This window comes from Oryzias latipes, chromosome 5 (assembly GCF_002234675.1).
Source record: "Oryzias latipes chromosome 5, ASM223467v1".
Lineage (NCBI taxonomy): Eukaryota > Metazoa > Chordata > Actinopteri > Beloniformes > Adrianichthyidae > Oryzias > Oryzias latipes.
Window position 1 is genome coordinate 3,682,098 of NC_019863.2, and position 23,117 is coordinate 3,705,214.

Below are 23,117 nucleotides of genomic sequence, written 5' to 3' on the forward strand. Positions count from 1 at the left end.
ACTTGGCAGATTGTTTTTTCCAAAATGGCTTAAAAGTAAAATGCAGTAGCAAAACCAATGTCAAAGCCACATCCCAGTTTAAATGCCAAAACAAAAAAAACATTTAGGATGCAAAGTTTTGGAGTTAGAAAACGTCACACAAGTTTGCCTCTTTCTAAAATAGATAACTTATTTGTCTGAACTCTCTTAGATTTGTATACATGTTGTTTAGAAGAGAGTTGCTTTAAACATATATTAAACATATTGTAATTAATTTAAAGAGTAAAAGCTTGAACACAGTTGAACAATTATAGTGTATGTTACTGTTTTATCAGAGAATTTTACCCACACTCTTCTGTCCATCCAAAAACGGCCTGAAATGAGGTGATGAAGCAGCAACGCCAGTTTGCATCACCATCACCTCTAGATGTCACTGTTCATCTACATATTTCAACCTTGCACTGTTCTGCAGCATCAGTTGTCCTGATATGCCTTTCATAAAGATTACAAAAGTCAATTTTCGTTACACACTGTTTCAGACTGCTGACTCATGATTCACACCCTCATCATCTGAATTCAAAAGATAACATTAAACTTTGAAACTTTTGAAACAAATACTACAAAACCTTAATAAATATTTAAACATTTATTATGAGACATAATTGAATAATTTTAGTTTTTAATAAGTGACTTGTTTTTGTTCAAATGTAATCAGACTGTTGAATGACTTAAACAGAATCATTTTTCAACCTTTCACAGAAATCGTCAATCACAGACGTAAAGCAGAAAAAGAAAAATATATGTATTCATTATGAATATAGAAGTGACGTCATCACACTGACCGCAGCTGCTGACAGAGTTAACAGACGTGACAAACCACATGCAGCTTGTAAATGTATTAATATTCTATATGCTAAAGAATTGATGTATCGTTTGCTGTGGTTTAGTTATCAAACACTACATCATTATTTAACAGTATCAGGTGGAATATTAATACATTTACAAGCTGCAGCACCTTGGTTATCCTCAACTTTCAGTTCCTCCAACCCTGCATTGATCACTAAAAATGCTCGGCTTGTGACTCTTTAATCACCTCTAACCCACCACAAGGTGACGGAGCCTCCTCACAGAGCTGATCCAGACTGTTGGGTTTTTTCATGAGGAGGCTTACATGCTCTCCAGAAGATGCAAACGTCACCATTCGGTTATTCCAGGAGAACATTCTGGTTTCACGCTGTTCAAAGCATTAAGAGCTGCAGCTCAGAGGCAGGAATATTCACACACAAACACACTTCCAAGCTCTTCTTTCTTTTTCTGTCATTTGCTGTGACCTTTGACTTTTTCGAGTGTTGGAAAAACAAGTTGAAAAAAATAGTTTATGTAAATATTCTGTTTTATTTAATTTATTGCCTAAGTTTTTGTTCAAATTAGTGAATGTGAATTTGGGTGACATGGTTAAAAATTAATTAATTTAGACAAATACCTGAATACTTGAAAACAGTATGACTGTGTGAAATTCATCAACACAATAAACTGATTTTTAAGGATAAATTAAGCAAATTGATAATTGAACGATCAGTTTTGTTGCCTCTTCTGTCTCTACCTTCAGCAAAAAATAACCATTCATGGGGTCATCTTTCTCACATCTTACCAAAACACAGACCAAAGAACGGCACTTCAAATTCCTCAACAGCTTGGCAGATGTGGGAGTAAAAAAAAATCCTATTTGGACTAAAGATTGGCCCTTTAGTTTTTTTTATATTCTTTTGAGTGTTTCTCTCTGTTTCAAACAAACATTCACTGGACAGTGGGCAAAGCAAGAAAGTGTCCAACCTCTGAACGAGCAGCAAAGACCAGATGTTGAACAGCATTCCAAATGATGAGGAGAAGGTCACCCTCTGCTCTCTTCTTGTTCTTCTCCCTCTGGATTTAAAAGGAAGCAACAAATAAAGAAACTTATTACAATAAGACACAAAACAGAAGGAACACCTCTGAAAAAGTCATGACTGAAAGGGACAAACTGTGTTTCCACAACCCAAATGAGTCTGTAAAAGATTAGGAGAGTTTTGTTGTCTGCTGCTGATGGGCCTGCATTCGTCAAACTGTGTCTGCACGGGGCATGACACTGGTTTAACAAGGTAATGTGAAAAATGGCAAATCCCTTTGTCATAATAGAGGGTATGATAAAGAGGAAGAGGAGGACGAGGCTCTCTCCTGGCTGGATTGACTTTATGTTTGACCTTTTCAGGAAGAAGAAATAATCCTTGAATATAATAGACTGTAAGATATGAAAAATGACTGAGCTGTTATCTCTGTTACCATGGAGACCATCAGCAGGGCCCAAGGCTGCTGCAGCTGCCAAGTTATTAAGCACCCAGCTTGTATTTATTGGAAAAATACCTTTTTCAGTCTGACTACAGGCCTCCTGAAGCACAATGTGCTTTAACCTTGTAGAAAAGCAGAGTTTCTTATGCATCAAAGACACAACATTTGGTTTTATTATTATTGTTATTATCATTAGTATTATTATTTCTTATTAAAAAACAATGGTGAAGGTGAGGAAAATAATATTTCCCCCCATGCAACCCCCCCCCCCCCCCCCGCATGTGTTTGATAATCATGCGCACAGATCTGGTCCGTATGACCGACCCCCCCCCCTTTAGATTGTTGTTGTGAGTTTAAAGGAGGGGGGCGGTAATCTGGGAGGGAGAGATAAGAAATGTCATTTATTCCACCGCACTTTGGAGCCTATTTTCTGGGCCGATCAGCCCCTTTCTCCCTGACACCTCCAGCAGCGCGCTGATAACGATTAGGCTATTTATTATCTTCACAAAGAACAAAGATTAGCCAGCACCGATGAAAAATTACCCCGGGAAGGGCTATAATCACCCACATCCAAGAATCACGCCTTCGCTGGATTTCTCCTCCTCTGACGCGCACATCGCACCTACGAGGCAGAAGCATCTAAAGCAGGATTCCTGCGATGATTTTAATAACAAGAATCATTTCTTTTTTTATGTGTTTATCAGTTTTTTGTGTGTGTGTGTCAGTCTGATAATGAAATTCTCATCTGAATCGCTCTTTCACGTGAGGAAAGTGGGCGTAAATAAAAAGGGCGGATTGAATTAATGTCAGATGCTGAAATGGAAGTGGATGTTTGCCGCCGATAAGGTTTTATCGCAGGGCCAAATCACAGGGGCTCAGACTCCAAGCATGTGTATCTCCACATTATCATGCTGATGAGCTCTAATACTGAGCTCCTAACCCTGATATGTTCCGCTGGCCTCAGCCTGAATCACAGCTCCTTCAGAAAATCATCATCTGTACAAATGGACGGTTCTGTTTGAGTTGGAGCCCAAATACAAGACCTGCAAACAGATAGATAGATAGATAGATAGATAGATAGATAGATAGATAGATAGATAGATAGATAGATAGATAGATAGATAGATAGATAGATAGATAGATAGATAGATAGATAGATAGATAGATAGATAGATAGATAGATAGATAGATAGATAGATAGATAGATAGATAGATAGATAGATAGATAGATAGATAGATAGATAGATAGATAGATAGATAGATAATGTAATTTAATCGAATCGAATCAAATCGAATCTAATCTAATCTAATCTAATCTAATCTAAGTGTTTTTATTGTGTTTTCTTCCACAGCTCCTTGTTCTGTTCTTCATAGTCCATGCGGGTCCAGGCTGCTGATGTATTATTAATGCTTCCACTGTGTAAATATCGCTGCTCTTCCTGGAGTTCGTCCACCGGGACAGGACCAGCTCGGCTCAGAAAAAAAGTTCCTGTTTTGCTAAATCGGAATCTTTCTTCTTCTTCTCTTCCTCTCTCTTCTGTCCTGCAGTGACGCGGGAAAGCGGCGTCAAGCAGGCGGCAGCGCCGGTCGGTTGGGGCAGCACGCGCTCCCTCTCCAATTATTGTCTGTCAATCATGAGGGAGAGAAGGGGGGTGAGATGCAAAATGCTGAAGTCCCTTTTCTTTCCTTCCTTATGTCTGTTTTGAATCAATTTGATATTTTCTTTCATAATTTTGTGATTGTTCTATTCTTTTGCCTTAAAACGTCGATAACCTTCAGAATATGAACTAAAAGAGCCTAAAGAAAGCCGCGCTGCTGTTGCTGCTGTTTCTGGCTGCGTTACGCACGCGCAGACGGATTTATCGGACTTTCATTTCTGCGAGTTTTGCGCAGAAATGCGACGTGAGCGGCTCACCACAGAGAGTCTGCCGCAGATAAAAATGCTGCTTCATTGTAGTTTGTTTGAAACCTGCAAAGCATCAGCTCGGCCTGTTTGATAAATACTTACTTGACTTTTCGGTTTGTTTCCCTCCTCTGAAGAGGAGAACGAGCGGTTGCGTCTCTGCGCGTTCGTTAGCTGGAACCTAATTGGCTGGGTGCAGGCTTCATTGAAGGCCCCGCCCACGTGCACTTATCAAGCCTGGCCCGGCGCTGACAGCCGCACTGTCGCTTCAAGTCCCGGCGGACGCTCAACTCCGACATTCAGCAGCTGCAACCGGAGACAAAACGAACCGAGCTGCGGGGATCCGGATTAAAAAGGTCAATATTATGCAAAGGAGCGCAACAGACAAGACATTGAAGGCTTCATTTTTTGTTCTATAATAAGATCATTTTTTTATTATTTTGTACATTCATCGCGACAGAGGTTTTTCACCTGAGTTTATGACATTTTTTTTAAAATATCGACCTCTGATCTTTCCTTGTTGCAGGTCAAACTGGACTCCACGTCCAGGAGACGTGAGGGAATTCATTTAAACACCAGCCGCCTCGCGCTGCTAATGGACTCACTGAACAGACTGTGAAAACAGAGAAACAGCTCTAAAGCAAAAGTCTGTCTTCTTGCCTCCAACTTGCTGAAACCAGAGGAGGACAGAAATGGATGTTGCGGCTGACCAGCCCCGCTGGCTGCATCACCACCCCGTGCTAAACCACGGACAGCACCCGGACTCCCACCACCCTGGCCTGGGCCACAACTACATGGAGCCCGCAGCTCAGCTGCTTCCTCCAGATGAGGTGGACGTTTTCTTTAACCACCTGGACTCGCAGGGAAACCCGTATTACCACAACTCTGCCAGGGCCCGGGTGTCCTACAGCCAGGCGCACGGTGAGGACGCAGCATGCAGACCAAAATACACATGTATTCATCCTCGTAACTGCAATGAAAAATATTTTTCCTATGTTAAAATAAAGGAAAAGTTGTTTGTTTTGATTCACATGTAATTCTTGATATATATGTAATAAAAATATAATTAATTTTTACAACTCGGAGTAGTTCAGGAAAAGAATCTTGCTTTACCTGCCAGCAAATCCACTGAATCAACAAGTCTTAATTGTTTTTGTTGGTAAAGTTCCTTGCACCAAAAAATAAACAGATAAATAAAGCGTTTTTTCTTTTTTTTTTACATTTTACGCAGTCGTTCACGCATTCCGTGTTTTTAAAAAATGCCTTTGGTTTGACAGCGCGCCTGACGGGGACTCAAGTGTGCCGGCCTCATCTCCTTCACAGTCCGGGCATTTCCTGGCTGGACGGGGGGAAAGCTGCTCTGTCTGCGCACCACCACAACGCCTGGGCCGTCAGCCCCTTCAGCAAGCCCAGCCTGCACCACCCGGGCTCCGCGTCCCCCGGCGCGCTCTCCGCCGTTTACCCGTGCAACAGCAACTCCAGCGCGGTGTCCGCGTCCACCCTGACCCCGCCGTCCCACCCCAGCTCCCATCTGTACGCTTTCCCCCCCACGCCACCAAAGGACGTGTCTCCGGATCCGGGGGCCGCGTCTCCGTGCTCCCCGGTCACCAGGATGGACGAAAAGGACTCTATTAAATATCAAATGCCCGAAAGCATGAAGATGGAGGGATCCAGTCCTCTGCGGAGCAGCCTATCCTCGATGAGCGCCCAGACTCCCTCCACGCACCACCCCATCCCCACCTACTCCCCCTACTCCCTCCCAGCGGCCCACGAGTACGGCGGCAGCCTGTTCCACCCGGGCAGCCTGCTGGGATCCCCGTCCAGCTTCAAGAACAAAGGCAAGACACGCTCCTGCACCGGTGAGTCGGCCGCGCAGAACCTGCCGCCTTGTGGGTCTGATCATGCTACGGCCCCGAGGCAGTGTCACAGATAAAACACGAGTGGGAATAATATAGAAAAAGAAAATCAAGAGCTGCAGAAACGCGTCGTTACGCGTTTTAATTGCACCATTTACAGAGAGTGTTATCACAACATTATCGGTAGAATACACAACACGAATACTGCAGCTTTTTTTATTATAAAAAAATTACCCTCAAATGGAAAGATTTATAAACGAGGCTTTATTCTGGAAAAAAATACCTTTAATAATTAAAACAAACTTTTTTTTAAATGTAATCAATAAATGTATAGGAATATTTTGATTTATCGTTTTAAAAAATCACGTCTTGATCGGGCTTTTCTGTAAACGTGCGGGCTGTGACGTAGCTGATGCTTCACAATATCCCTTGAAAAATTGAGAATGGTAAAATAAAGCGCGCGCGTGGAGTGGGGGGCAAATTTGATCTTAAACCATATAAAGATCATTTGGTTGATGCTTTAACCCTTTGTACTTACTGCTATTTATGCTGCATCTCAGACTTTGTTTAGTTTTTTATTTTGTTCAATGAAAATATTAATCAGTATATTATTACTGGGTTGTAACTCAAGGAGAGTTTGCTTCTAACTTGTGCTTAAAAAACTAATCAGAGTTGGCTTTTTTTACTCTAAAGCTAAAACAAATGATCAAAAGCCCTGCAGATGGCTCTGCTTTGGTGCATTAAAATAATATTCTATTTTTTTAAATAAGTTTAGAGGAATAGAAGCTTAAAGCCTTTTTTTATCAAAGGTTTCTTAATTTTTCCTTCTTTCTAAGAGTGTCATGCACGCTTTCCAGTATAGTCTTTGGTCTAGGTCTTTTTTCCCGTTATTGTAGATTTTACAGAAAGGTCTATTGCTCTTCAGCAATTTTACAGAATTATAGCTAAAAACTTTCTGTTTTCCTCTACAGAAGGCCGCGAGTGTGTGAACTGTGGGGCAACGTCTACACCTCTGTGGAGACGTGACAGCACTGGACACTACCTGTGCAACGCCTGCGGCCTCTACCATAAGATGAACGGCCAGAACAGACCTCTCATCAAACCCAAACGCAGGCTGGTGAGTTCCCTCCATGTGTGTGTGTTGTGAAGGGCAGTAAATATAAAGAGCGTAACCTGAGGGGGAAAGGGGGGAGGTCACACAATTCCAGGAAAGTTATATTTTCCTAATCAGTTTCCAGCAATTGTGTTGTCGGTTCACCTCTTGGTTCTTCTGCTGAGGCGACGGGGCCATCTGTGTTGATGCTGTTATCATTATTATAGCTCCTTCAGATACTGACACTGATAGCAGGGCCAGCATGAAATCACACAGAGCTTTTGGATTTTTCATGGGTCTGGCCTGCTCACCCTTTTAAGCATCAGAAAAATATTTGGCTGTGTTTTGGTTTGAGGCCAGAAGAGCTGAGATGTTCAGATGTCTGCGCTTTGGCCGATTCTGACAGGTTTTTGTTCTTGGAAATGCTGTTTGTTTAGGAAACCCCTCGTTTTTCTTGAGGCTTAACTACAGATCAGTGATCACCTTTGTTTATTTGTATCATTAAATGTCTAAGATCGCAGATCAACTCTAGATTTGGGAACCCGGAACTAAATCTCCTCATCAATGCAGCTGCAGGAAATCAATGTTTAGCTTTTTATTAAATAATCTAAAACGTTAAAAAAACAGTTTTTGATTAGGATGAAATGTGATTTTCATGTGAAACAAAAGGCATCAAGAGTGATAACAATCTGGAGGAATTTTATTATTATTATTATTATTGGGTAAAAGCAGCTGGTAGCAACGCACGCAGTGTCCACGATCGCGCGTGACGTTTATTAAAATACTGACTTTTCGTAATGAACTGGATCTCTGCATGGATAATTGTGTCGCTGACGGTTTTCTTTAATGAGAGCAATGTTTGCACCCCTGATCAGCCATTTCACTGAAGAGATGCCATCAATGTTGACCACTTTAAACATTGTTTTAACTTTATCAGAAGAGGGGAAAACGTTTGATTTAATCTGTATCGTATATAACACTAACCCACAATCGTTTGCCTTAAAAGCTCAATTTTCTAAACAGCGACAAAAAAATCCAGCAGGAAAACAACTGTCTGCTTCCTACAAATCATTTTCAGCGCCATTAATAATGCCTATAAATGAGTATGCGGCCATATATCAGGGCTGGTTTCCGCGCAGCCCGGTGGGGGCGCGCAGCGCAGCGCTGCGTCTTTGCCCGCAGCGGCAGCAGCTTTCCAGTTGCTTCCTTTCCGGATGTCTGACTGTCCAGATAAAGCCAGCCCTCCTCCTGCGGCCTCCCGACTTCAGGCCCAGTCCTCACTTTCGAGTGGTCAAGCCTTCCGTCCACCGCAGAGCAGCGACGCACTGAGGTTAAAAAAACACCCAGTGGAGCCTCGACGCAGGCTGTCAGCTCCACAGGGCGACATGTGCCCTTTACCCCCTTTTCGTTTTAAAAAAATATATAATTGAAATAACAAATGCACCAAATATAGATTTCATGTGTATTTAGATTACAAAACACATTTGGTTAGAGTGTGACTTACAGCAATTTCCTGCAATGCAAGTTGCCATAAAAAGCATGAAGCTGCTGCTAAAGAAGCCATTGAGGACAAAATGCTCCATTTAAATGCCCCATATACAGACGGAGATAATTTACAAAAACATTTTATAATAAAGCATTTTTTACAGATTTGAGACCCTGTGTTCAAAACACACATTGCTATTTGTTTGATATTTTCTCTGTGTTGCATCAGAAACAGATTTAATTTAATCCATATGATTATTTTTTGTAAAGTAAATATTTTGACTATAGTTTCTTGGTGGCATTTACATTCAAAATGTCATTTCAAGAGTAAATTTTTTCTAAAAGCCTCCACTTCTGAGAATTCCTCTTTTTCTTCCTCCATTTGATTTGATCAAAAGAGACATGAGAAAGGGTGACAGTGCTGAGCATCAGACGGAGCAAAGAGGTGATAAATGGGTGTCATGCAGACAATCTTAGCTGTGATTGTTTCCCAGGTGTCTTCATGAAGAACTGCTACTTGTACTCTTCTCGTGTCTGGGATACAAATGTAAGCTAAGGTCACTCCTTGTATTCCTCCAGTCTGCGGCCAGACGAGCGGGCACATGCTGCGCCAACTGTCAGACGACCACCACCACACTCTGGAGGCGCAACGCGAGCGGAGATCCGGTGTGCAACGCCTGTGGCCTTTACTACAAACTTCATAATGTACGTGTTTGACCATAGATCTCCAGTGTGGGTTCAAGTCAAGAAGTTAGGGGGTGAACCCCGATGTTTTTGAGTGTTAACAGAGTGTATAGTAGAGTCGAACACATTGTCTCCAGGAAAGGTGTTATCCCCAGAGAGTCACAACGTTCAGTCTGTTTTTGAGTGGGACTGCCAGAAGGTAGTTATCCAAATCCACAGCATCAAGCCTGCAGGAATAAGAATAAGAAAATAAAAACAAACACTTGATTGAATTAACGAGCGCTTCCTGTGGAAATATAGATCTGCAGCAAAGAGGAACGTTGAAGCTCCTCAGCCAACCCTGTGGCATGTTTTCTGATGATTAACAGCAGTGCTTTTATGGTGAATCCAAAAACTCTTCTGGACAGTGTGGAAATGCAGCAGATCAGCACAGAAGAAGGGACAAAAATCCCAAGATGACTTTCTAACATACCTAATATTAAAACGGCCTCACGGGTTTATCACAGAATTATCACCTACTTTGTTGGACTAAGAGCGAGGAATAAAATCTTGCTCCTGAAGGATCATTATTCAGATACGTGGAGAGAAACCAGGCTCAGAAAAGTTGTCAGGATCCACGTTTGTAAGCAAGAACCTGTGAATTCAGAGCTTTCCACCTGTTAGTTAATTGAGTTTGTTCATGTTTTTTTCTTTCATCTTAAAACATTTTAAAAACCAGACAATTTGCATGACGTAATTAAATCCTATTGTTTGTGTCCTTCCAAACATTCTTCTCATTCCTCCTTTCTTTCCTGCAGGTGAACCGGCCCCTCACCATGAAAAAGGAAGGGATACAGACACGCAACAGGAAGATGTCCAACAAATCTAAAAAGAGCAAGCGGGGCGGCGACGCCTACGAAGAGTTTACTAAAAGCCTGCACGACAAGAACTCTCCTTTCAGTGCCGCTTCTCTGGCCAGTCACATGTCCATGAGCCATTTGCAGCCTTTCAGCCATGCTGGACACATGCTCCCCACGCCCACGCCTATACACCCGTCCTTCAGCCACCCCCACCACTCCAACATGGTGACTGCAATGGGCTGAGAGGAAGAGGAGCCAGGCCTGAGCGGATGGGGACTTGGAGGGCGATGAGAGACTGAGTGGAGCGCATCTTGCTTGGTGGTGCAGACGGAGGGGGTCTTTACTTTGTGATTGTAAGAAAGGAAGAGCTTTTAGTAATGATGGTACCAAATTTAACGGAGAAAGATTTTGGCTTCCTGTTGTGCAGACACAAGCTCAGAGAGCGCCACAGCGCCTCATGGTCTGGTCTCCACTGACGCCCTGACTGCTCACAAATGGGAAGTTTTCTAATTAGTGTTAATATTGTAAATATGTCTCAGGAGGGAGGGTCTCTGACACAAAACTGCCCTTCACTACTAAATAATGTGATTTTGTTGTTTTGCTCATGGACATTTTTTAAGCAGTTTTTCACTTGGCAAATAAAAAATGTTTATGAATTCTGATTTTACACTGTCTATTATAAGTTTTATAATAATTAATATTGTTATGCAGATAATTTATTTTAACTATTGTTTAGCTCCTGAGGCTGTTATACCAGATCTGAGTATATTTTTTAGCCGAAGCGCCACATTCATGATCTCAAGGAATAAAGAGATTGTTCCTATTGTTCTCTCCGCTCTGCTTGTTCTGTGTCAGTCTGAGATAGAAAGGTTCAATATGCTAATGAGGAATGTGCAAATAACAAGTCAAAGCATCAAACGCTTTTATTTACCTAAAATGTAGGAAACTTTGTTCTCTTTTCAGTTGAGCCTAACCGGGGTAACAGATCTTCTAAGCGAATGCAAATGTTTTATCTTCATTCTTCAAACCATAATCACTCATGAGGAGGGAGCACATGCGTGCTTCCAGCTGCCTGTCACTAAAAGCTGAACGTCTGATTGCCATTGCATACTGTTGATTTCAAAATAAAAATGTATCTAATCTGAAGTCATGACTAAGCTAATTCCTTTCTCTGGTGATGGGGTTCCATGGATATTAATAAAGCCCGTTTTTACTGGTCCTGCAGATGATTACAGTGGTACAACTTTCACCACATTTTTGAGTTTTGTGTACAAACATGGTAAAATAAGACAAGAAGTTTAAAATTTTAGTGAACATTACATTTATGTGATGCTTTCAGTCATTCATGAATTTATTCCCCCCCCCATAAAACCGGAACGATACGATAAAACGATGCCTGTTAAGTGCTTTTAGGAAAAGAGTCCTAGAACAGATAAATCAGTTTTCCAAAGGTTTCCTCAAGGGATCTGCAAGTTTGGAAAATAAATAATAAATCATTTATCTTCATGGAATTCCAGAGTCAAGAATGCAGCACTTCAGTGTCAAACAGTAAACAAAGACTTTTCGATTCTGACGATATATTAAGCTGTCATGGTCGGACTGAATGAAGGCCTAAAGTAAGTCATCTTTTTTTGGTCTCTTAACTATCGGCTCATGTTTATGAATCCAGCATAAAGGAATTCGAGAAAGTCCCTAAAAAAACAAAAACAATACAACAAAAAATCCCTCCAATCTGATAATTACTGAAGTGTCTGGAACAACCCAGGCTCCACGGCGGTTTGTCGGTTAGTTCTGCTGCCTAAAGCTACGTTCACATCGCCCTCTATCTACAGCGAGTGTTCAACCAGCCACTTCTAATGAAAAGTCTATAGAAACCGGTTTCGGGCTTCCATGTTTAAAACTCTCACGATGACACAGCTACGCAAGTTTCTACAACCATTTTCAAGCACTGCGTACAAAACACACGGCCATTGAACACTTGTGGCAAGTCAGACCAGTCAAACTTGGACCAATCAGGGACTCCGATCACGCAGTGACGTATGGATGGCGGCCCCTTTAACCCTTGTGCTATCTTAGATGACCCCGCCCTTGCATTGACGTGTTCTCCCTACCATGACAAAGGTGGATAAAGGTGGAAAGATTTCATGTAATCCATGGACACCAGTGAAGATCACAAATCATTGAAGAAAAAAGGTTCAGCGCACTGTCTAGTGGGTCTAGATGACCCAACTCCCAATGTTAAAGTGCCTAGGATAGCACAAGGGCTAAAGGCAAATTTTCCCACCCAAATGTAAGACGACTCGGGTGTGTGTTGGCCTGAGGGCGGAGCTGGCAGTGTGGACTCTTGCTGGAACGGGCTGCTCTTCACTTTGTGACGTCACAATGTGAGGACCCACTGCCTTTGCATGGATTGGGAGGGGCTGGTGTTCAGAGTGCAGGGTTTTAGAGGACTACTCACTCAGAAGTGCGTGAATGGAGCAAAATACTATTTTGGGGTTGTTCTTTGAGAGGAATTAACATTATATTGTACCTAAAAGCTCAATAAGTTGATTTTGCATGAAATAGGACCTTTAATTGATTCATCACGGTGGAGAATTTCTAATTACGGATTGTGTTCGGCCGGAATTATATGACACCAAGTCTTTCATGTATTCGAATAAGGCCATGACAGAAAAAGCCTGGAGCAAGATTCACAAGATTTGCTCCGAGTTTTAACATTTCATTCCAAGGCTCCTCCAACCGTAGGAGGCAGACATAAGCTAGTAAACAGTAGCTGAGGAAAAAGAAAAAAGAATCCTCTCCATGCTTATCCAGTGTAAACACCATGGGTAAAATGCATGTTCAAGAACACGCTTTAGTGTTTACGTAGCTTTATAGCCAAAAGGTTATGGTTCAAATACCGGCCACTTCCACGTACTTTCATGGTTTAGGTTGCTTGTGAATTTGCCAGAAATCTCATTCAACCACTGATGGAAAATATCTATTGCTGATTCTATTGGAAATCTTTTAAAGATGATATCAAAACATGTCAGTAAAACTACAATCAACTACTGTGATTGGTGGAATACGCAAAGAAGTATTACCAATATTTTATTATCAGGGCTGCTTGAAAAGGGTTGACGTGAGAACGGTTGTTCTGTGAGTACGAAAAGTGACCTCCCTTTTTGACACCAGTTATTTGCCATTATATTGAAACTGCGTCTCATTGGTAGAAGATAAGATTTGAGAACGTTCAAAGCAAACGTAGATGTAGAATAGAAAGAGAGCCCATTGGCTTAGGGGTTTCAACAGTGGTTAACGCTGCTATCTATGGAACCTGCACAGTAGCGGTCTCTTGCTCAAATGGTACAGGAGTATTTTGAGCGCTGGATATTCAGCACATTTCTGTAAAAATGGTGTCACTGGGCTTTTAAAAAGATAGATGACAGAGCTGAAGCTACTGCAACTTGATCCTCAACTGTCAGAATTTTGTAGCAATATTGGACAAAGGCTCATGTTCTGTGATCATTTCAATATTTTGGGTTATAATTCTGCAGAAATGTAAAAACTACATCAGAATAGGCTTGTTGAAGCTGTGAAAGCTACAATGAAGTAAGGCAGACAGGGGCCTTCAAAACTGGATCGGGAGTTTATGAAATCTACTACCTCAGGTTAAATGGGGAAACCTGAAAGTTTTGAGCTCTGGATCTGCTAATCGTCAAAAACTGCAAAGAAATTAAATGAATCCTGATCATAAAAATAGTCGTTGAGCAGAAAAGAATGGAAAGTTAGCGATGGAACTGTCAAAATGTTTTTTCACCACATGATCAGCAGTTTAGAGTTACCCAGGTAACCCTTGTTGACATATCCCACCGTTTTCTAATAAACAGCCGTCTTCTCCTGAAAGCAGAGATCAGCACTGTTGATAGAAACTGAGCTGGAAGAAGCTTATGTTCCCCAGTTGCAAAATCAGTCACATCTGCTCGTTGGATAAGCTCTTATGAAATTGACTTTTCTGTCATTGGAACATAAAAGCGCAAAAATAAAGGACTTTTAGAATTTCAGTTTTGTTAACCATCATTACAGAGAAATCTGAAAGAAAAACTACAACAACAACAAAACAACAAGTCTATGACAGCCGTTCATAGGGCCGTAGAGAGGCAGGGTGCAAATGATCCACACTGTGGATGTTTGATCTTGATACAAACCATTGTGACTTGGAAAAGAAGTAGTAGTAGATTTACTGCACAGAGGCAAAGTGGTGTGAAAAAATGCAGAACAAAGTCAAAAAATATTATTTAGCAATTAAAAAAAATGCAGTAAATGAACAAAATGAAAATACAAACCAAATCAGCTTGGTGGGACCACCCTCTGCCTTCAAACAGCATCAGTTCTTCCTGTCTTTGAGGAACTCGGTTGGTTGGGTGTTCCAAACATCATAGAGAACTAACCTCAGATTTTCTGTGGATGTTGACTTGTCTCTTTGTGTATTTCCAGACACACTCTGGTTCTGTGGAGTCATGCCATCATTTTTTGCACTTCTTGATCTTCTTAGCAGTGAACATGGTTCCTGACTTTGGCTGTTTGTGGTTGTTGTCCTGCTAGAATACACGCGGGGCCAATCATGTGCCTCCCTGATGGGATTAAATGATCAATAAAAGAACAAGTAATCAGTTGGAGAACATTTTTTGTAACATGATTAGGATTTATTCAAAATGGCAGGTTTTCCAAAGACATTATTTTGCCTGTAAAACATATCTGGGATATTTATGGACAATGATACCACATTTAAATATTATTTTTTTAAAGTAATTATAAAAATAATAAAAGCGTTGTCTCACATGATTTAAAAAAACAAACAAACAAATAGCATGGATTTGATTTTGTTAAACAATTTTATACTAAAGTAAGTAATAAAAAAAGTCCTAAATGTCAACATTCATTGGCTCAAAGCTTTAGACATACTTATTAATGTAATACAGGATTACACAGTTTGCATCTAGGCAAGAATATTAAAATGTAGAGGAAAACAGATGTTGGAGTTTATAGTTTCATTTTCAATGGACAGTTTTTGCCCATTTCTGCTTTCGTCATAATATTGGTGGTCTGTTTTTTTGTCAAAAAATGGATAAACTTGTTTGGGGTACACAAGTAGCCCACACAAAATTTTAAGTATGTGGACCACTCCATGAAGCCGTAGAGAGAAAATGTTCATGCAATTTTTTTCTACAGACATGCTGCAGGCAAAGAGTCATAGTGAACACTTATACAACACACAAGGGTTAGGCTCGCTTTGTACTTCAAAGTGATTTGTAATCACATGGGTTGCATTGGTCGCAAGGCCATCGGAGCGGAATCACCCCAATCACTGGGAAATGTGACCCCTGCTGATGATACCATCAGTGGCTGGAATTTTACACAATTTTGAGTAATTAGAGTACATGATAACGGAGCAACCTGTCCAGAGAAATGACTTTTTAACACTGAAGATGACGAAAACGTAACTAAAGAAGTTAGGAAATATCTAACTTCACAGACAGACACAGGGAGAGCGGACAACTGGATAGAAAATAGAGCAAGTTACTGGAAAGATATATCTATGTCCCATATCTTGCAGCACTAGAGAATGCAGCTGGCCTCTGCTTTTTAATTTTCATTTTTTTCTCGCCTCTGTATTGTCTAGCTTCTAGTTCTAGTTGACACCACCTCCTCTGCCTTATGGTGTACCTGTGCGTTTTCAGAAGGAGCAAGGGTATGGGCAAGATGTCCTTCACGTAAAAAAACACGCTACTTGAAAAGTATAAACACCACTCAGAGGTTCATTGCAGTTCTCACGTGCAGTTGAAAGTAAAACAGCCTACTTTAGTATTAACTAGTTTGGGCGATTGTGACTAGAATTGATAGGATGGCTGATCGCTGTGAAGTATAGACCAGGCTTAAGTAAGGGTGAAGTCAGCGTGACACAGGCACGTCAGATTATTCCTTTTTTCAACCCCACCAGACCCTGTACACTGTGCAAGGGGCCGGTTACTGCTGATCGTGTGATACAACCGCACTCCTTGTGCATCTCTTGCCTCTCCTGTTGCACACTCTGTGCTTGCAGCCTGACTGATAGGAATGATGGAACTAGACAATCAGAGCGCAGTTTGCGTGAACATTCTACGGACGCTTACGTGTCACGTGCACCCCCCGTGCGTGAAGTATTTGCACTCGGTCAGTAGGAAGCCAGAATTTGCACTTTACTAATGAAAGGAGGATGGCGTAAGGGCACAATACAACAGCACCTCCCGTCCGTCATAAGTGCGTGTAACTTCCATTTACTTTAAAAATACTTTACGATACACATTACTACACACACGTTCCATTTTCACGATGGGCCTTAAGGTGGCTGTACAAACCTCTGGAGAACTGCGTTGTAACTAACTTGTATTGTGTATGGTGACGTGGAAAATAGGCTGGGCGGGTCCCAAGCTCCCTGCTCCTCTCTATTCTGATGCATCCACTTCTGGCTCTAAGCTGTACAGCTGGTTAGCTCCAATGTTGCTGGATGCATCAGAATGGAGTGGAACAGATAGCTTGGGACCCGCCGGTTGTAGTTTCTAAGTCACAACTGAGAGCTTTTTCAAACAGCATTTTTTCAACTGCTTTGATTCGCCACAATTTGAATAAAGACGTACACAGAAACACAGTTTTGATGTTTAATTATTTTATACGTGAACGCTACTGGAGGTTCTTTGCCCAACAGCAGTCAGACTGTACAATAACACGGTATAGGGGTTGCCGAAATTGCTGCTATATTTACTGTATTTACTTATTTATTAATGACATGTTTTCTTACCACCATTTTTCACTGCCACATTTGTCTTTTTCTCTTGCTATTTGTTTTCCCAACTGTTATTTTTCTTGTTTGGCTGCTGTAACAATTAAATTTCCCTCCAGAGATCAACAAACTCCTATCTAATCTTATCTTATGTCCTTTGTCATGAATAAAATGCTACAAAAACATGATACAAAAAGAAAAAACACGATTTTCATTGGAGTGGGTCTTTAAGACTTTTTTGGAGCTTGTGCAATGGTCAGAAAGCCTGGTTTGTGACCATTGTGACTCACAGGGAGTTTATTCCCAAAAGGCAAAACTTGCTCTGTATCAAAAAGTACTCCTCAAGTGTAAAACAGTCAGTTACCTGTGGCTCGTCTGTGCCCCTGTACCTGACCGTGTACCTCGTCTTTGGCTCATCTCTGCTCCTGCTCCCACACTTGGCCGTGGACCTCACCTCTGGTTCGTCTCACGGCCCCAGCCATCCCCCAAATCCATCTGGATGAAGCCCATCTGCTGGACCATTTAAACATGTAGTTGTAGAGTTAGATTAGTTCCCTCTTCTCTAAGAGTTCTGGTACACCGCCTGTCCGTCCTGGGGGAGAATCCCTCCTTCATGTGGGCATCCCTGAGATTTCTTCTTTTTTCTGGAATCCGTTTTTTTTTAGGAGTGTTTTCTTACTGAAAGTGCACGATCAAGTGCATCACAGCAACACACACACATGTGATGTCATCAAAAACGGATAAGTCCATCATTCCAGTCCAATGTGTGGAAACACTTTGAATTTAGCAAAGTCATGTGACCATCCAGTGTGCTAGAATGTTCTAAGAATGTTGAGTTCCAAATTATTTGGAACTCAAATCAAACAACAGTGGGCTGAACTAAAATGTGAATGGATTTGACATTCATTCTTGTTTACCTGTTACCTGTACCTGTTTAACATATTTTTTTACAATTAATTATTTTGCAAGAAATATGAGGAATCTGGAAAACTTCAGTCACAGAAGTTTTGGCTAAAGATGCCCTGGATCCATTTTAGGTCAGTGAATCAGATAATTCAAAATGAATAAATCTGGAAAACTACAACCCCGCATAACAAGTCTGAAGGTAGTCGTGTTTGTTTAGGAAAGTGACAGAATTAGTGGATAATGTGAAAGGACAGAGCAACGTAGGCCACATATACTAGCGATGATAAGACACTAAAAACCACAGAGACACTAAAATGAGGAGATAAAGAGCTGCCCGACTCACAGTTTTAGCGGCAGTTTGAGCCCGCAGCTGCTTTTGAATAAGTGTTGAAGCAGCAGAGAGCTGGGCCACACAGCTGATCTTCCGGCCGGCACGGCATACCTCCACCAGATCTTAAAATTTTAACCAATTTTGTTTGTTTGAGGTTTAGGTCTAGTTTTTAAAATAAAGTTACCATCCTTACACCAGTGAAGGGGGCAAAGCACCAGCAAAACTACAAAAAGGGACTCATGGAGACAGAAAGATACAAAACCAGGAGAAAGTTCAGCTGTGGTGCCTTATTTTCTAAATAAAAATGCTCAATGCAACTCATCTTAGATGTATTCAGCCCTCCGCTCTTTTAAGGACAGACACTGTTTGACTGGACTCTGCAGAAAAAGGGAAAGACGCTGGCACACAGTGTCTTCTCTCTGAGTGGGAGTGGGACACCCTTCAAGTACACGATCCACAGCCACTGACAAGTCCCTTTCAAGCTGCTTTTCTTCTCCTGTCCGAAGCAGACAAATTCATCCCTCTCGTCTCTGAACAAACACCTCTTTTCTTCTACCTGCTGCACCAATGAAAGGAGGAAGGAAGGTCCAGGAGAGAGGGAGGGAGAATTACATCTGCCTGACAGTGCCACACTGTAGACACTGGGTTAATGTCCCTTGTGTTAAGGCCCCTGGGACTGGGTGTCTGGGCCCCACTATCTTATAACAAAGTTGACAAAAAGCCCAGGGCTCAGCCCTCAGGAAATTTGAGAGGCGGGGTATCTAGGCCAGAAGGAAAGAGAGAAGGATGGACAAAACTTCTCAGGTACATTGCACCTATCCGGTCCTTTCCGTGTCAGAGCTGGAGTGCAGGCTCGGACAACCTTTTAAGGGGAATTTGTCCCTGTTGAGTATCACAGGGCATTGCGATTTAACTAAATTGAACATGTACATTTAAACAGTAAACTTAAAGAGTTTCAAGAATATCAAAGCTGTGTAAACTGGTAACCAGCTTCACTGAAACCCATTCTGCAGACTCAGAGAGAAGCTATGTGCTGCTGGGAAAACAAAGCACAAGTAAATTCATTTCCTATGTTTTCTAGATCATGAGACATGTAATCGACAAAAGGTTTGCAGTTTAAGTATTGCTATGGTCATTTTAGTTGAAAAGGCAATGACAACAAACCATTTGGAAATGTAAAATAAATACAATTTAATAAAATTAAATGACCAAATCGAGTGTTTTATTGCTCAAATGACCAGCGATTGATAAAAGGTATGGTGAAACTGTTAAGTCAGTTTCACAAATTATGTTTCTAATCTGAGTCTCCACGCTGCTGCATTTGCTGTAAATAAGGGCATAGTAGAAAAAACAGTGGATGACACCCTGAGGCTGCTGGCAAGATTAAACTCTTGTCTTTCTATGCCTCCAAATGTTTCTCACATAGGAACATGTAAAGAACTATCTATTAGTTGTCCATTGCTTGATGACGTACAAATAAAAACAGACTGAAAGAATGTCCAGTTCTTTAAGTTTATGTAAAGATGTGGCGGTGGGACTGGACAGACTGGAAGTTATGCTGCTAACTGCTGCTGCCGCCTTTGTTTGAACAAGCCGTGCTGAGGTAATGTGTGACAGCCTACAGCCAGTGATGACAGACAGGCCGGGGAAGTTCTATGAAAGAAGATAATAACAAGCAAGAAAAAGAAACAGAGAGTGTTGAAGCCTGATGTTTGTTGGTTTAGGAGACCAGCTTGTCTCTGCAGCAGTGCACAGCAGCAGCAGCTTTTAAATCCAGCTGAACGACTTCTGTTATACCGCCAGTCTTTAGCGCATCTCTCAATGCCCTCAGACATTTAACATTCAGGGATTTAGCCTTTGTCATTTTGCACACTTTATAAAGGAAGAAGAAAACAAAAGTTTTGGAATTCATGCTCATATTTTTAGCTAATTTCAAAATGCCACTGCAGTAACACAATCCTTTGAACTCAGAATAATTTCTATAAAGCAACACTACAAGACAGGGAATCATCGTTTTTATAGAAACAAAGAGGACAAACTTTTGTTATTTTTTTAGGAACATTACTTAAATAATTGTAGAATAAATTCTAGTAATCACTTGAGCGAAGTTAAATAGTGACTTTATGAATTACTACTGAAGTATTAACTGTACGCTTCTTAATCAGTTTAAAACTTTATCATTTAAAATTTAAATTTGAACCTTTTTTTCAGAAAATTAAATAGCAATAGCTACTAACTTACCTCTATTTGGCCTTTGATTATTAAAAAAACAAATTGCTCTCTCTGTTCTAAATAATTCTGTATCTACCTTAAAAAATGATGTTGTGTTCCATATTTTTTTAAGATTGGTAAAGAAAATTTCATAGTTGACTGTGTCAAAAGCTTTGACAGGTCCAAAAATATACCAATGGTATGTTTTTTGTTCTCTAAATTTGATGTGATTTTGTTTTTTCTATGAGCCAATTCAGTGGACATGTGTTCTCTGAAGCCATACTGATGATTATATGAGATATCGTTTTCTAAAAGATAGTTTGATATTCAGACGTAAACAATTTTTTCAAGTGCAGAAATTGGTTGATAATTGTTAAATAGGCCAGAGTCACCAGATTTAAACAGAGAAGTTACTTTAGCTGACTTCAGTTCTTTTGGCATAACCCCAGTTTTAAGTGACAAAACAAAAATATAAATCAACGGCACAATTATTAAAGCAGCTACTTTTTTCATGAGACCAGCTCTCATTTCGTCATAATGGAGCTGTGTCCTTCATTTCCAGCAGTATCGGCTTTGCCTGATTTTGTGTTGGTGGATCAAAATGAGTTAAACTTAGATAAAATTTAGGATCGGTAACCTTGATTTTGTTGCTGGTGTTATACTTCTTGACAATGAAGCAACTACATTTAAAAAAGAATTGTTGAAACCATTAGCAATATTAAGGGGGTCATTACAACTCTTTGCTCCATTGCAAAAATTAGGTGGTAGAGACTTGGGAACCTGTTTTTTGTATAATTTGTAAGATTCCAGGTATTCTTTATATTCCTGCACGAATTTGCCAGTCTCTCTGAGTAAAAGCTTTTAAATTATACTACCTTGATGTTTGCATTTATGCTACATTTTCTTTGTTATTGTCTTTTTTATATCATTTCTAAGTCTTTTTTCCCCCTCTGCTGTCAGTTGCTATGGTGACAAACAAATTTCCCACGTGTGGGATCAATAAAGTATTTCTGATTCTGATTCTGATGTATATTTTAGCTTTTTTAACAATTTTAACAAATTGATTCTTCTAAATTTTGTACCATGAAATAATAAATGTTGTGGGACTTGTAATTGACTTTATATTCATGTTGATTCTGTAATAGAAGACTTTTTGTTGCAGGTGTAATTCAAAGCTTATGAAATCTTTCTTTGTTTTTTCATACAAAAGGAAAAAATTAATTAAACAAAACAGTCAGCATATTCATAAATATCTGTGAGTAAGATACCTGCAGTTCTTGTAAAAAATACGATCTATTAAAGTTGTAGAAGAGCTTGTTATCCTTGTTGGCTTACAGAAAAGAGGGACAAATGAATTTGTATAAACAATATTAAGAAAATGAACTGTAACGTTGACTTGATCATTTATTATTTCAATACTAAAATCTCCATGCAAAATGCAGGTTTTATCTTTAGTATCTTCAAAACAGAGGATAGTGATTCATATACAATATTAACATTACTGTCAGGTGGGCGATTAACACGCCAAATACTCAGAGATCTGCCTAACACTCTACGGTCTGGGATTTCTATAAATACTGATCCAATGTCTGGTATTTTTTTATTTTTATTATTATTTTTTTTAACTTGTCCTGTCCAACAGCTGAGCAGACAGATGAGAGCTGAAAGCCTCTTGTGTTGGACATGTTCTACTGTTACAATAGGGGTTATGAATCATGACGTTCACACACGCATACTTGTGCATTCGGACCAACACCTGAAATATTTCATTTAATCACTCAAACTATTTGTGCAAAGGTGAGACAGCACCTGTGCTCGAGTGGATCTTTATGTTCTTCTAAGGTGGGTGATGGAATTGATGGATCAATGATATCGATATATGGTTTGTCCAGTTAGTGTTTGAATTTACAGTTAGCCATTGTGAAACTTACATGGATAGTTAAAGTAGAGAATATAACATAAGATACCTGCAAATGCAAAGTCAAGAGGCATCTGGCTGTGTCCAGGTCATGGAGGGCATACAACCGATTGGTTATGCTTCAGAAATGCAATATTTCCCTTTTCCCTCTCTTTTGTGGAAGTTTTTCGGTTCATGCAAAATCCCTTGAAGAAGTCTTCATTGATAAAGATGTTTGTACCTTTACAAGACGTTGCTCTCTTCAGTATTTCTTGTTTTCTCCTTGTAACAAAGAAACAGTCAGAATGAACATTGGATCAATTTTCAGGTATTCCTAGAAAAGTTTTTTTTTTTTTTTTACCGCTGGAAAAAAAGAGATTCAGATTTTGTATTTAGAACTACATCGATAATGATGTTTTTTTGTCTTGTTGTGTTATTCATCACACCCAGTTATAGCTGCTAAGCTGTTTAAGGAAGCTTGATGGTCATTTAGACATTTTGAAAGGTCTTGCAATCTTTCGGCTCGCTGTTTTGCAGTAGTTATGATATCTTCTAAATCAACTTAAGAAAACTGGAGGCCTGTTTTTAGGTGCTGGATGTCTTTAGTCACGCGTTGGACATCTTTAACCAAGTTGTCCATGCGAGAAGACATAGAGTCCACATAAACACAAGATTTAAAACTTTTCCTTGATGATCAAGGAGTTCTTTGTAAAAATACTTTTGCTGGACCATGTAGTAACTTCATCGTCACCTCTTTTTGACATTTTGTTGACTTAACCCAAAAATCCAGAAATAAAATCCAGTAGTAA

General features: G+C 40.3%; 1 protein-coding gene across 3 annotated transcripts; it reads left to right on the plus strand.

Moving 5' to 3' along the window:
* Positions 1 to 4,108: 4,108 nt before the first annotated feature.
* Positions 4,109 to 11,310, plus strand: gata2 (GATA binding protein 2). Of its 3 annotated transcripts, none has more exons than XM_011474612.3 (6): positions 4,109 to 4,563; positions 4,734 to 5,128; positions 5,485 to 6,066; positions 7,038 to 7,180; positions 9,221 to 9,346; positions 10,123 to 11,310. In XM_011474612.3, exons 2-6 carry the CDS (start codon positions 4,900 to 4,902, stop codon positions 10,405 to 10,407), a joined length of 1,365 nt encoding a protein of 454 aa, XP_011472914.1. In that variant the 5' UTR covers positions 4,109 to 4,563; positions 4,734 to 4,899; the 3' UTR covers positions 10,408 to 11,310.
* The last annotated feature ends 11,807 nt before the right edge of the window (positions 11,311 to 23,117 follow it).